Source organism: Protopterus annectens, chromosome 1.part0 (genome assembly GCF_019279795.1).
Source record: "Protopterus annectens isolate FY-2018-M chromosome 1.part0, PAN1.0, whole genome shotgun sequence".
Lineage (NCBI taxonomy): Eukaryota > Metazoa > Chordata > Ceratodontiformes > Protopteridae > Protopterus > Protopterus annectens.
In genome coordinates, this window is record NC_056725.1 from 1,535,846,615 (window position 1) to 1,535,860,854 (window position 14,240).

The window sequence follows — 14,240 nt, forward strand, 5'->3', positions numbered from 1 at the left end:
AGCGTATGTCAAGTTAGGTCTTTTTACCTCTGAATCTATACATATAACAAAGGGCACTAAACAAGGATGTCTCATGTCACTGATTCTATTTGCTCTGGCTATTGAAATATTGGTAGACTCAATTCATAACAATATAAAAATCAAAGGAATAGATGTTTATGAACAATACAATTCTTAAGTAATGCTATTTGCTGATGACATATTACTAACATTATCTAATACAAAAGAGACATTAGAAGAATTAGATATATTAATTGACAAATTTCACATAACTTCAGGACTCCATTTCAATAAATCAAAATCAATATTTTTATTTTTAAATAAAACGAAATAACTGCAGACTAAGCGGGATCACATCATAGGGAAACAAGAATCTACCTTAAAATATCTAGGAATTGAGTTATGCAAGGAAAATAATGAATTAGTCTAAAAACTACAATAATATCATCAATACTATTAAAATCTCTGTGGAAAAATGGAACAAAATAATATTAACATTTGAAGATAGACTACAGTTAATAAAAATGGTTTTACTGCCCAAGATCCTATATATAGCCTTGGCAATACAACTGTTACCAGAAAGGAATATACTTAAATAAATAGATTCATGCCTAATAAAATTTTTATGGTGTCCCAAAATAAACAGAATAGCTTTAATACATCACATCAGACCATGGAAACAGGGAGGATTAAACTTTCCTGATATAGAAACATATATAAAAGCATCTATATCTAAAATAATCTCAGACTGAATAAGTCCAAATTACTCTGCAAATTGGAAAGAATTACTAACTTTAATACCAATAAATGAATTTGATTTACAAAAAGAAATTCAAATAACAGATAAAAACAATTTGCCATGGCACATATTATGTATTAGTATGCAATATAACATAACTAAACCCACTAAAACACGTATGATTAATTATTACATTGACTCATTTAGGAAAATTATTAATGCAAACATAGATTTAAAAATCTGGTTTGATCTTTTAACACCATTTATAGTCACAAAGAACTTTCCACATAAAATATATAGAGAAATGATTAATTCCTGGGAACAGAAAGGATTGGTTTGTTGGCTCCAGTGTATCAAATAACTAAAAGTTTTAGATGTGCAAGTAATAAAAACAGCATACAAAATTTTGCAACAGGACTGGCTAATTTTACAGAGTATTCTGTCATATTCACAAGATTTAAGTAGAATAATTAACAATTTTTCATTTAAAGAAATACTTAAATTTAAGAAATACATATATGACATCATATATAATGACTTTGACATGGGAAACAGTATTTCAAAATTTTACAAAATCTTGATAAACTATAAAACAACACCCAGAACCTCATACTGGAAATATATAACAAAAGGAGACTCAATATAGTTAACTGAAGATATTAAAACAAATATCTTATTATCAATAAAATATACATCCTTTACACAATACTGTAAAGTTTTTAATTGGAAATGCTTGCACAGAGCATTCTTAACCCCAGATAGAATCCGTAAAATTAATTCTTCCATAAAAGGAATATGTTGGAGATGTGAGCAAGTACACAGTGCAGACTGGAACTACATTTTCTTTGAGTGTGTTAAAATTAAGCCATTTTGGAATGGTATTAATAACTTTCTACAAGTTTTATTTAATGAATCATTTTATTTAACTAAAGCTCTTGTTTTATTAAATGTGAATGAAGGTCCTCATTTGAATAGGTCAAACATGTATCTAGTATGGACCATACTTGCAATTTCAAGGAAGTGTATAACAAGAAGATGGAATACAAACACAATACCAAGTTTGGAAGACTTCTACAGCCTACTGAAAACCACAGCATTATTGGAAATTAAAATTAAAGAACTAAGAATTTATCCAAAGCCATTTATCAACAACCCTTGGGGAAAAGTCTTATCTTTGATTGACACTATACAATAATTGATCAGACACTCTGATAATGGATTGGACATACTTATAAAGTAACTGTATACATTAAGATATGTTATAGTGTCAGGCTAATGTAAATAGTGTACATAGTTATTTAAGATGTTATGTATAAATACAATGGAATTCATTCAAATGTATTTGAAAAAAAAATTGAGGAAAAAAAGAAAATATACTTGGATAGATTAAAAAATGCTAGTACTGTATTTTAGTCAACTCTACCATATCTGAACATTGCAGACGTTACTGAATATAGAAAGAATGCTTTCTAGATCCATACTAAATAGGGGAATCTAATAAAGCAAATGTTCAAGCTCCCAGAGTAAATAGGCTTGTACATCATCTAATGAAATCAAAGTACTGTCAAGCTCTATAAGTTGTCACCAAAAAAATAACTATGATGAGAAATGTGAGCAAGAAGGCCAACATCCTGGAACTGAGAAAAAAAGGAGATGATGAATTCACAACAAATCCATAAGAAACACACAGTCAGGTGATAACTGTTCCAATGAATCTACAAACTAACCCCAACATGGCTAGCACTCCAGGGCAAACTCTAGTTCACTAAGGCTATATTCCCAACCCCAGGCATGTTGTGCTCATTCAAAGTCTCAAAAATGGCTGAAATGGTCAATATGTAAAAATGAGAAACAGTGCACCAAAATTACATAACTGCTCTACAGTAACAGACAAAGGTAACAACATATCATTATATCCTTGCTATGCTATATTAAGATAGTGTGCTGATAGTAAAAATTACAGAAATACAAAGTAAAATCCATAGGTAACCATTCACTGGTAAAATAAAGAAGACAAACACAAAATTAATTCCATTTGAATTAAATATATTCAAATACACATATCCAAAGGTAAGTAGAAGATAGAAGTGATAACAATAAAAGCTGACTGACTACAATGCCTGTCAGAAATCCACTACTAACATAGACAGTATGGCCTAGGCTTGTTCACAGTTCTATGAATGTCAGCTGTATTGAGTGTCAGAGTGCAGAATAATATCAAAATAAAAGAGACAAATAGTAATACAGGGCGAAGTGCAACCTACATACAGTAAAAATAAAGTATAATATGTGTACATATGGTTGTATTTGGATACCTGTAATCATTGTTGATCTGATCTATGACATGTTATATTTTTGTATGTATACAAAGATAAACAAGTTTAATATAGCACATTCAGCAGATTCAACAAGTGTTCAGCTGTCCATCCTCTCAAATTAACAGGCAGACACTTATGTCCTGCACAAAATGCATGAACATAGAAAGCATGGGGGTCAAGGCATCTAGTCTATGAACTTTTTTCCAAATTCCTACTAGGACCATGTACTGAAAGTCTTTCAGTTTTCATTGCTCCAGATTAAACCACACTGGGTCTATAAATTGAAAAACTTGTAGTAGGATTGGTTGTCTAAAATTAAACCATGTTGAGGACAAGGACTGAAAGTCTTTTATGACTTTAATGCTTGAAATAGGTCCCACATAGAGGGCATATCCTCAAGAGAGGTGATCTCTAAATGTTTCACCTTCTTTTACTAGGTATTTGGTATTTGAGTCAGCACTGCAAAGTCTTTTCACTAGTATGCTGTGTGGTGAAATAATTTAAATTATCTTGACCTGGACTCTTGGTGGGGAAGCCTGCTCATGTGAGAAAACTAGAAGCAGGCCCCTCATATCTTGATATCTCTTTTTCAGGAATTTTTGATTAAGGTTATATACAAATTGCTAAAAGAAATGGGTGAGGGGTAAGGTGCTTCAAGCAAAAAATGACGCAGCTCTCACTTGGAGAAAAATAAATGATAGCCAAAATTTTTTAGAATGTGAATAATTTCCTGCAAGACTCAAACCACTAAACTTATAGTGAGTGAATAAGAAAAGGGTCAGAGCTGATTGATGGAACTGAACCTTCAAAATGACCATAGGGAAGTCTATTCCTGAAGAACTCAAATGTAGGCAGAAAAAAACAACATGAAGGAGACAACATAAGTATGAAAAGAAGTACTGCAGGAACATAAAATATTAAAGTATGGAATTACTACTACACCATTAAAATTCAAAAAATATGATATTACAATTATGCCATTACTATGGCTACTGCTTACTACTTCAGGAGTAATTAGCTTGGAGAACCTGCCTTCAAAACCATACTGCTTTGGATAATTGAATGGATCAGAAAGGTAGAGTCTCGCTTTATGCAAGAAAAATCATCTCAAAGTAAAAGAGAAAGATCTATTACTAGTGTGTACTGTTCCTTGTTGTAACCCTCTCTACGATTGCTCACCTTGCTATGCATTTTAGTTTGAGAGATACTGCGCAGTCTCTGAGTTCTATGAGACTTTGGGTCATCTATTAAAGGCACCAAGGAACTGATGGCTTTTTCAGTCGGCTGGAAGGAAAGAGTTAATCCTAGAATAGAAAAACAGAAGTATCAATTTTCATACATTGTTCTGTACTGTCCAAGAAAAAGTAATAAACTCCATGGTGCATTTGTGTGAGGGAACTTAACAGTATGCCTGCAAGAGAGATTTGCAACAGTATAAAAATACTTAACCTGTATACTTAACAATATACATAACCTTGGTTCTGTGATCACCAGCCTATTTTCCCAAAAGTAACATGGCATGCTTGGCATTAGGGTAACACCAGCCTTGCATTATAGTACCATGTATGGCAGTGTTATGCTGCTTTTGACACCATTCAAGTCAGCAAGTGATAAAGTTATATATAATTAGTAATGTCATCCAAATACTATCTGCAAATTTAACTATATTCTGCATTTATGACAAGCTAGAAAAGAAGAACTTTCTTGTAAGACATTGGGTGGACATCTATGTTACTGAAAGTGTCTGTCTTTTGAAGACCTTTTATGGGGCTTCTCTCTAACAATAATTCAATACATTTGAGTACTCTTAGTTACTTGTTTCTTTATTCAAGTCAGAATTTTATCAGCAATGCTATATTCAGTATGAAGGTCTTAGCTAGCTCCATGTCTTCATTCCACAAAACATTTGTAGTTATGTGAGGCATTTATATACAATCGGCATTCATTAGTTCTTGCAGATTTCAGTGCTTCACGTCCTGCATTAACATCAGGGTAATTTTACATACTGGATTAAGCTGATTTAACAATTACTGTTTCTCTTGGAAGATCTTCAACCAGACTTCAAATAAATGCAGTTTGGGGAATATAATAGCCTGATGACAGACTAAAATAACAGTCATAAATGCAATAATGTATTTAATCATTTTGCATTTTATTTCTTAAAGATGATAAGAGGGAGCTACAGAAAAATAAAGACAAGAAGGATAAAGTTATAACATTTGGAAAAGGTGACTCATGAAAGGTTCTTAAGGACTTCAAAAATTGACAACCTTAGAAGTTTTTCAGATAAGGGTAATATTTCTCAAATTAAACATAGGCACACAAAGTCATTTTCTAATGTACCAAAATTCTTACCAACCTTGGTGCTACAAAAAAATAATACCTTATCAACTTCATTGTTATTACCTGAGACCATGCTGGGTCCAAGTGCTTATTTTATTTTGTTTGTTGGCTGGGGTAGACTGTTAATCTTTGTGGAACATCTTCAGGCTCAGCCTGGTGACATAGTGAAGGAAATACAAGTAGTTCATCATTAAAGATTTGAACACTAGGCCAGCATAATGCTTCTCTGCTTATTTATCATCAGTTTAGGCCCTCAGTGTAGTAGCCTATTTGTCCTCTGTATTGACACAACTCTCCTTTGACTATGAAACCTTTGCTAGAGATTATTTTAATATTTTAGAGGAAACAACATTATACTACAGTAATGCTTCCTGGCATTTCTTCAGGATCATCCAAGTGACATTTCAGATTTCTGTTACTATCTTAATATATTTAATAACGGAAAAACATGCTACATACAAGGTAGTGTAAGTTTTCACTGTAAAGAACAGATGATGGGCAGCACAACTGTATCAATTATAGGTTTATAGGTATGCACTAGGCTAATGACCACTGGAGTCTTTTTAAGCCTAGTCATGTATCCCAAATATTTATCAAGTTTTGATGCCATTTGTAAGTGTAAACAGGGGCTTGGGAAACTAACCATTTACAAGCAGGAGACTGCAAGACGAACCATTTACAGACTGCCTGTGTCCATTAGAGACACAGATGCCAAACCAAGGATGAATTTCCTGCTCCCCATGTAATTGTCTAAATTACACTTGAATTGGTTTAGGGAGAAACTCTGCTTCACATGGCCGGTGAGCCATTTCCAGAGAAAGGGTAGTCTCTGAGATGCATATCTCTCTCCAGCAGGTCCTGTTTATATCATAGGCAGGGTTTAATTCTTTAGAATGGGTAATCCTGGTGCTATTTGTTTTGTGGATATGCAGGTGGTCCATCAGAGTGGGGCCTGACAATGCCTTGTACGCCAGACATAGATCTCCCCTCAACAGCCTGCCGGAGACAGAATCAAGGAGCAGGGTTTAGAGGTGGTCTGCATAGGATGTGCTATTTACACCCTGTATTCCTTTAGTGAGGAACCTCTGTGGATGTTCCACTTGTTGGATATGCCTGGGTAGGTATATACCAAAGGGGGTATTATATTCAATGACAGGTCTGATGAATGCTAAATACAATAGAACAATGAACCCTTGGACCTAGATGCCATACCTTTGTTTATAATGTGCACAACATAAAATGATTTCCTCACTAATGTAGACACATCTTTACCAAAGGCTAGATTATTGTCTACACATCGCCCCAAGTTCCTGACTACTGGGTTGACTGTTAGGAGTGTGTTGTCAATATGATAGTTACCATGAGTGGATAACTTCCCAAAGGATACCATTATGCATTTCTTAGCATTTAGTTTCAGTCCATGGCTCTGACACCAGTTAAATATGCCCTTCTTGTAGAACATTAGTGTCAGTGGGGATTGTATGACTGCCCCTAATTTGCAATTGCCTGCAGATTTGGTGAGCAGATGCCCTTGACATTGGTCTTGATTTCAGAGATGTAGATGCCAAAAAGAAATGGTCCCAGGACTGATCCCTGAGGGACTCTGCTGGTGACTGATCTTTTAGTAAAAGTGGATTCCCCCGTTCTAACTTCCTGGGCCTGACTGTGAGCCACCTGGCTATCCACTGGATAAAATAAGGGTTTATGCTTAACCTCTTGAGTTTGTCAACAATGCCTGAATGGAGTAAATACCTTAGCCAGGTCAAGGGAGGCAGTGTGAACCATTTTGTCCTTGCCATTACTTTGGTTGCCTCCTCAAAGTAGTCCACCAGGCTGAATAGGCATGACCTGCCCTTGAAAAAACAAACTGTGTTGGTTCCAGTGTCTGAAGGTTTCCTATGTCATTATTTTTTTTAAAACAAGCAACATCTTTATTAAATTATCATGTATGACACAGGCCATGTTATACTTATATAAATGAAAATAAACCATACTGACACAATCTCAGTTGCAAATATTATACATTCCAAACCGTGCTGACACAACCATAGCTGCAAAGATTGTGCATCACTTTTAACATATCTAGTCACTGTTAGTCAACCATTACAAAGCCCATTCAAGTCATGCCTTCTTTTAAACCTCGTTCCATCTCCACATGTCTTGATCCCACACTTCCCATTTTTTTCCTATGTAATTTTCTCCTACCCTTATTTATAGATCTCAGTTCCAGTTATTTTATCTCTTTTACTGTCTTCAATACTTCCAGTAATGTTGGCTTAGACTTTGATTTCCATTTTCTAATAATTGCTTTTTTGGTAGCCATCATAATTACAATTGTTTCTTGTCACCTCCATTTGAGCCTATGTCACATCTTGCAGAACTTTTTGTTTTATTGAAAATCTTCACATACAAATACACACATATACCCAATGCCCCTTAAAACCTACTAACTTAATAATAACACACAAAAATATGCAAATCTTCAAACACTGAAGTTTTACCCCTTAATAGGAACAAAAATTCTAAACTGACGGCCACACACAGACTCGAGCTAAACAGAAAGAAAGATTATCCATACTAAGATACATGGTAGAGCATGTGATTCAATTAAGTGCTGTCTGGTTTTTGCCTTCCCTTTATAGCTCCCACAGCTGGATAAATACTTGAATGCTTTTAGAAAACATTTTCTCCAAGCATTTTTCTTTATCAGATTCCCTGCTAATGACATGAGAACCAGATACAGGGCTGTTTACTAGAAAAAAGACATTATAATATTCACTGTTATTTTTCATTTTCTTGCTTTCTGTTAAAACTTCTTGGTATGTAAAGCTAATGGACTTAACACAGTCATCCCCCTATGCAAGAATGAGAAAGAACACACTTATTTTTCTTTTGTCCATGCTCTTTTAACCAGATCCATTTTTTTACATTGTAGTGCCTGCAGTTTCTAAAACTGAACAAGCAGAAAGAGAGAAGAAGGGAGAAGGAACAAAAATAATAAACAGAAGCCCCTTTTTACATTAATATCCCCATTACACTTAAAAATGACAAAAAATGACTTTATAACATGCAGAGAAAATCATGCACCACTAAATAATACTGTTGAAAATGTGTGTTTTACTTACAGTTAACGCTCTCTCTCCACTTCCCCTCTCCTGAGTATTTTCCTGAACATTAATGACATGAGGTAGGGCATATGATTTAAAGTCCTCTACAAGATTAACAAAGTCCAAACAAGTTCAATATTTTCTGGTTTTCATGTTTTGTCCTGTTTCACAAATATAATTATTGCTTTGTAATCCCACATTTGTTAGTTTCCAAGTTACTGATTTTAGTCTCTAAATGTTAATGACATAAAGTAGGGCATATGCTTTAGAGTCGCCTACAAGTTTAACAAAGTACAAAAAGTCAATATTTCCAGATTTTCCTGTTCCATTCCTGTTCATCTCCATCTCCCCTATCCTGTCTCTGCTTCATCTCCAGTGCACTCCCAAATTTTCTAGTCAACTCCTGTGCTTTTACCCTGTCAAGCATTTTCCATTGAAACTCTGGGAAAGGTTTCACTGGCACAGTTCCTCTGTGATCTTTATTACCAGAAGAACAAGAAGCAGAATCTCCTTCAGTTTCACAGCTCACTTTTTGTTGGTCAAACTTTTGTATTTCTTCCTTAGCATGTACTTCATCAAAAAATGTTTTTTCCCACCAGCGAAAAACATTTTGAAGATAGCTGGGTACAGCAGTTTGACTCTCATGCCTTCTTCTAAACATTCCATATATAATGGAATAAATGTATTTCCCTTCTGCCTGTTGTACAATGAGTAGTCAATCTCAACAAACACTCTGCTGTCTCCCACTTTTAGTACTTTGCCCTTCTGCCACAGTTTTGTCAGAATCAACTCCTTCTGCTGGTAAGATTGCATTTTTACTATTAAAGGTGTAGGTTGTTTTATTATAGCCAGGTTTGGAGTGTACACATGATGTGCCCTTTCAATTACCAATTCCTAATGTGGAATACCAGTCCAGTTGCTTATCTGTGCTTTCATGAAATTAATACAGTCTGTTCCTTCCAGCTTCTCATGTATAACAGGAAATCTCAGGTTTTCTCTATGTGCTCTGTCCTCTAATTCTATTATTTTTTGAAACACCTCTTCTTGTGCAGTCTCACATTCAGCCAGACTTTTCTTCATTTTGACCTCTGAGTTTTGCAGTTTTATTATCTCATCTGATAATCTGTTTAAAGCTTCTTCCATTTTTTCCAGCCTTTTATTGTTTGAATTGATATACTCCACCAGTGTTTCATTTATTTTAGTCAAATCTGTATACAATTGCTTTATACTTTCTCCAAGGTTCATGGAAGTCATGTCTGGAGCTAGCACTTCTTTTTGCTGAACAGCTACAGTCAGTGTTTTTTCATCACCTTTTGTAGCTGATTTTCCTTCAAGTATTTCTTTTTTTCCTGCCATCCAGACAGTGCATTTACTAGTTAGTTACTGAAATTTACTCAGAAATCCAGTGCCATTGGCTCTCTCTGCTAAGTTTCTATTTCCACACTGGAACAGCCAGAATTAAGCTATTACTCAATGTACAGCCATCTTGGAAGTTAATTTCCTATGTCATTATTGATCATTTCCATGATAATTGTTTCTGTGGCTTTGCTAGTGAGACTTGTGGGTCTATAGTGTCCAGGGTCTGCAGATGGACCACCTTTGAGCAGAGGAATCATGGTTGCTGTTCTCCATTCAGGAAGCATGAAGCCTGTTTACAGCCTGTGATTAAACAGTGATTCCAGAGGGCATGACAGATCATGTTTCACGCTATTTAGAAGTTAGCTTGGCATATTGTCGAGGCCCATCGATGCACTGTTCTTGGCCTTAGAGGGAGAACATTGAGGACCTGTTCCCTGGTGATAGTAGGAAAAGTTATATTTGACGGTATTTCATGACGGGAGGCTGGGAAGGGGCATGGGTAAAGTTAGAGCTGAATTTGTCTGCTGGTAGATTTGCTACATCTTTTGTCTCAATATAGGTGGCTCCATTAACAATGAGCTCTGCACACAACTGTGTATTGTGTTTGAGATTGCATATATAGGTAAAGAATGCCTTGTGGTTGTAAATTTACCTCAAATTTGGCTTTGATAGACTTTGTCTTCTGAGTTGTTTTTTTAGACTGATGAGAGAACTTTTATCCTGCTGGGTGATACACATCTTAATTTTTGATACTTGACTTTTAGTGCACCTATACATATATTACATGCTGTTCATGTACTATTTATTTATATTAGCATCATTTCATATTTCATAAAATATTTCAACAATTAAGTAATATAAGCATAACATAAGCATAACTGCTTAGCCTTATATGAAAGCTGACAGCTCAATGAACAAATTGCTACTGACATTATGTCAGTACTTGTGTGGTTACAAAATAATTTTAAGTTGTTTATAAAACATTACAAAAACTGATATTTATTACATTTATTTTGACTTATAAAATCCAATTTAAGACCTAGACTATAATTAATACTACCACTGTAAAGATTAGGCTGCAGTGAACCATTTACCATCTATACTTCTTTAGCAATATGTAGTTCTAGATATATGAACATTTGTTTGAACCGAGAAGGTAAAACATGATTTTATGAAAAGGCTCAGGATGTAGTTATTGGAAGTTAGAGTGCAAACTTCAAAAATGGCATTAGTGGGAATGAGTTAAAACAACAGGGATGTAAATCCTTCCAGGTACCTGTGGAGGTTGAAGAAAGAAAAAGGAGATGTACATCTTCTCCTGACACATCTACCAACAATGAATGTGCTTAAAACAGATACATTCCCCTTTCTTCCAGGATTTGGATAGGGAGAATTCTTCCTCTAAATGTTAAAACCTTCCCCAGAGAAAAGAAATAAGTATTTATTTTAATGGTACAATGAATTATATGGGAAAATTTGTATTCGTCCTGTAGGTAAGCTATCTTAACCTGAAAGAGACAGATACAAACAAATAACAAAACCTCCCTGCTGCAGAGTACATAGTGCCTCTGCTTTCTTACAATTTAAGGATATTTTAAAACCAAATAGACTGTCTATTGTTACAGAGGCTGCTGACACAAATAAGGCTGTCAGGGTATGTAAAGCACTGATGGATAGGCAGGGTTTGTATAACTTACATAAGCCAGATCTTTCTAGTGTTCATTTGTATACTTCTAATCAGAATGGAAAGTTTGCCATTTCATCAGGACTCTAGGCTATGAGATAAGTATGGAAAAAACATTTATGTATCTAGTACCTTTACTGTTTGAGCATTCAGTCATTTATCTCATAACGAATCTCAGAATAAAAGATGGTCAACATTTAGATCACTGTTGCAATAGCCTAAGCTGTATGAGTTGTATCCTTAACTAGGATATGACCACCAGCCACGCTGCAAAGCTTTAGGGCTCCCATCACATGCCCAAATTGCCATTGGCTCAAGCAAAGACATATAAAAGGCAGTTGGTGCCAAAAGCTTCAGACCTTTCTGACTGTTGAAGTGCTTTGCCTCTACGAGCTTCATAGATCTGATGGTAGACTAACAATCCTTTCAAGGCTAGGCAGAGAAGTCCCCACCTGGAGAAAATCTTCCACTACATAATTTTTCTGAAGAAAATTGTGTTTTTTTCTGTGAATGTCATTGTCATATGCTAGGAAATGCTTTTTGTGTGAGACTGTCATGTTTCTGAGTTTTTTTTTTTACTTATATAATTCCTCTATGGCAAAACTATGTAATAATCATTTTTTATTGACATAGGCTACCTGTTTGTGTAGATTAAGTGTGTTTGTGGAGCTGAATTTGGTGTTGTTGAAAGCTGTCATGGAAGATATTACCTCAGAACCTTCATTTTCTTTTCAGAAGATTTACTGACTCACTCATTCTCCACCATGTGCTTGTGAAGTTTCCTTCCCGACTTGAACAGTGAGCAATTGTCGCCCTCTACAGTTAAGTCTGCAAGAAGAAAAAAGTGGTAGGGAGTCTTTAGGTGTCTGGCTGGCTCTATCACTATCTCAGCTACTGGCGGGTGACTCTGCTGGGGCCAAAACTTGTTCCTTGGACCATCCATCTTTTGATCCTGGTCACTCGGGTGTAGCTCCTTGTGAGGGACCAGGCTACTAAGGACCAGGAGATTGGCATCTCTTCTTTGATTGTACGGTTGCCCTCATTGGGTAAGGGAGAACTACTCTTGTGAAGCTCAGTTGAAGGAGCTGGTAAAGGATTACTACTTTGCCAGGCTAAGGTACCTGATATCCAGGCCAAATGCTCATGTCATGGGTCTGTCTTTTTCAAGGGAGTCTCTCAGGAAGAAAAAGCAGAAACTTTAAAATGTTTCTTCGCCTATTTCTTAACTATTTACAGGAAGATTTACTAGAATTTGCTATGGGGATCGCCATCTGCTTTTAATTTCTTAAATCCTGATTCCTCACTACATTGTAATAGAAAAGGAAAAATATTTCCCTAAATCTGACAAGGATTTCCAGTCAGATGAGCAGAGAGAACAGAGTGCGATCCTTCAGTTAAGAAGAATTATATTTTACAGACACTGTTAACAAAATGTGAGAATTATTTCAGTGGGAACAAAATTTAATCCCTAGCAGAAGTATTTTGATTTTTTTCAACTGGATTTTTCTCAGTCTATAGCTGTTCCTTCTGTGTTGTTTGCCTTTGAAGATGTTTTCTTAACAGCTTGCATCATGCTTGACAGCCAACCTCTGCCACCAAAATGTTTGACAGGTTATACAAAAGTAGCTCAGACACATAAATTCTTGTTCTCTAACTCCTAAATAAGATCCTGCAGTGATATCTTTATTTAAGTCTTCTATTGCTAAGCACACTGTGAATATTAACACGATTTCTTATGCCAAGGATGGGAAAGCTTTTGACATGTTTGTGAAGAGAGTTTATTCTTCTGTTACCTTAAATTTCAGAAGTTGGAACTGCCAGGCTCGCATGTTAAAATAGAGGTTTCTTTTGAGAACACAAGAAAGTTAACTGTTAACTTTACTACTTCAAAGGTTAAAACTTCTTTAAATTTCTTAATTTATGTCTGATTCCCAGATAACTAAACACCATTTAAAGGGATCTTACGATTCTGCTGATACTGTTTCCAGAGCTGCTGCTACTGGTTCATTTATGGGAAGATTTGCTTGATTACATACTTAAAACCTACCAGAAGATGTTAAAGTTGAGATTTTGAATTCTTCCCTGGACAAAGATGTGTTATTTGAGCCATTTGCTACTGATGTCCTTAAACAATTTGATGACAGAAGGAAATTAATTCAAGGGAATTACTCAGATTTTTTCAGCTCTCCCTTTCAGTGTTCAGTTTTAATAATGTTTCATTAGTATGTGTGGCCAGTAGCATTATTATTTTGTACCACTGGATAGCAGTTCATACTGCCAAAGCTGCTTTCTAAGGTTTCTCCACATCAGCATACGTTGAAGCAGAGCTAACTTTGTGCTGGACAAATTACCATGAAGGACATTATGTTACCACCATTTAAATAAACAACTCTCCTCTTACCATCCTGTTGAGGTCCATGATATTGTGAAAGCTGTGTTATGTAAATCAGTTGATAGATAAATTCTTCAACTGTGTCTAATAAAACACTGAATACAAAACAGTTAAGTAGTGACAAACTTGGCAGTGAGCAAGGGGAGTCAACTTAGTAAACAATTAATGTAGGGCAGTCACTGAATCATTCTAACATGTATTTAAGGATGCAGCTGCCACAAAGTAAAGTCCTGAATGGTGAAGAAAAATATGTCCTATCTTATCAGCTGAATCATCTCAGCATAAACTAAGTATTGAT

At 35.3% G+C, this 14,240-nt stretch overlaps 1 protein-coding gene across 7 annotated transcripts in view; it reads right to left on the reverse strand.

The window, feature by feature from the left end:
- Nucleotides 1-14,240, reverse strand: part of FAM227A (family with sequence similarity 227 member A) — a 1,098,330-nt gene that overhangs the window by 281,296 nt on the left and 802,794 nt on the right. For all 7 annotated transcript variants that reach the window (XM_044067984.1, XM_044067970.1, XM_044067965.1 and 4 more), the window contains one exon: nt 4,237-4,361. In XM_044067984.1, coding sequence (XP_043923919.1) covers nt 4,237-4,361 — 125 coding nt within the window. The remainder of the gene's footprint in view (nt 1-4,236; nt 4,362-14,240) is intronic.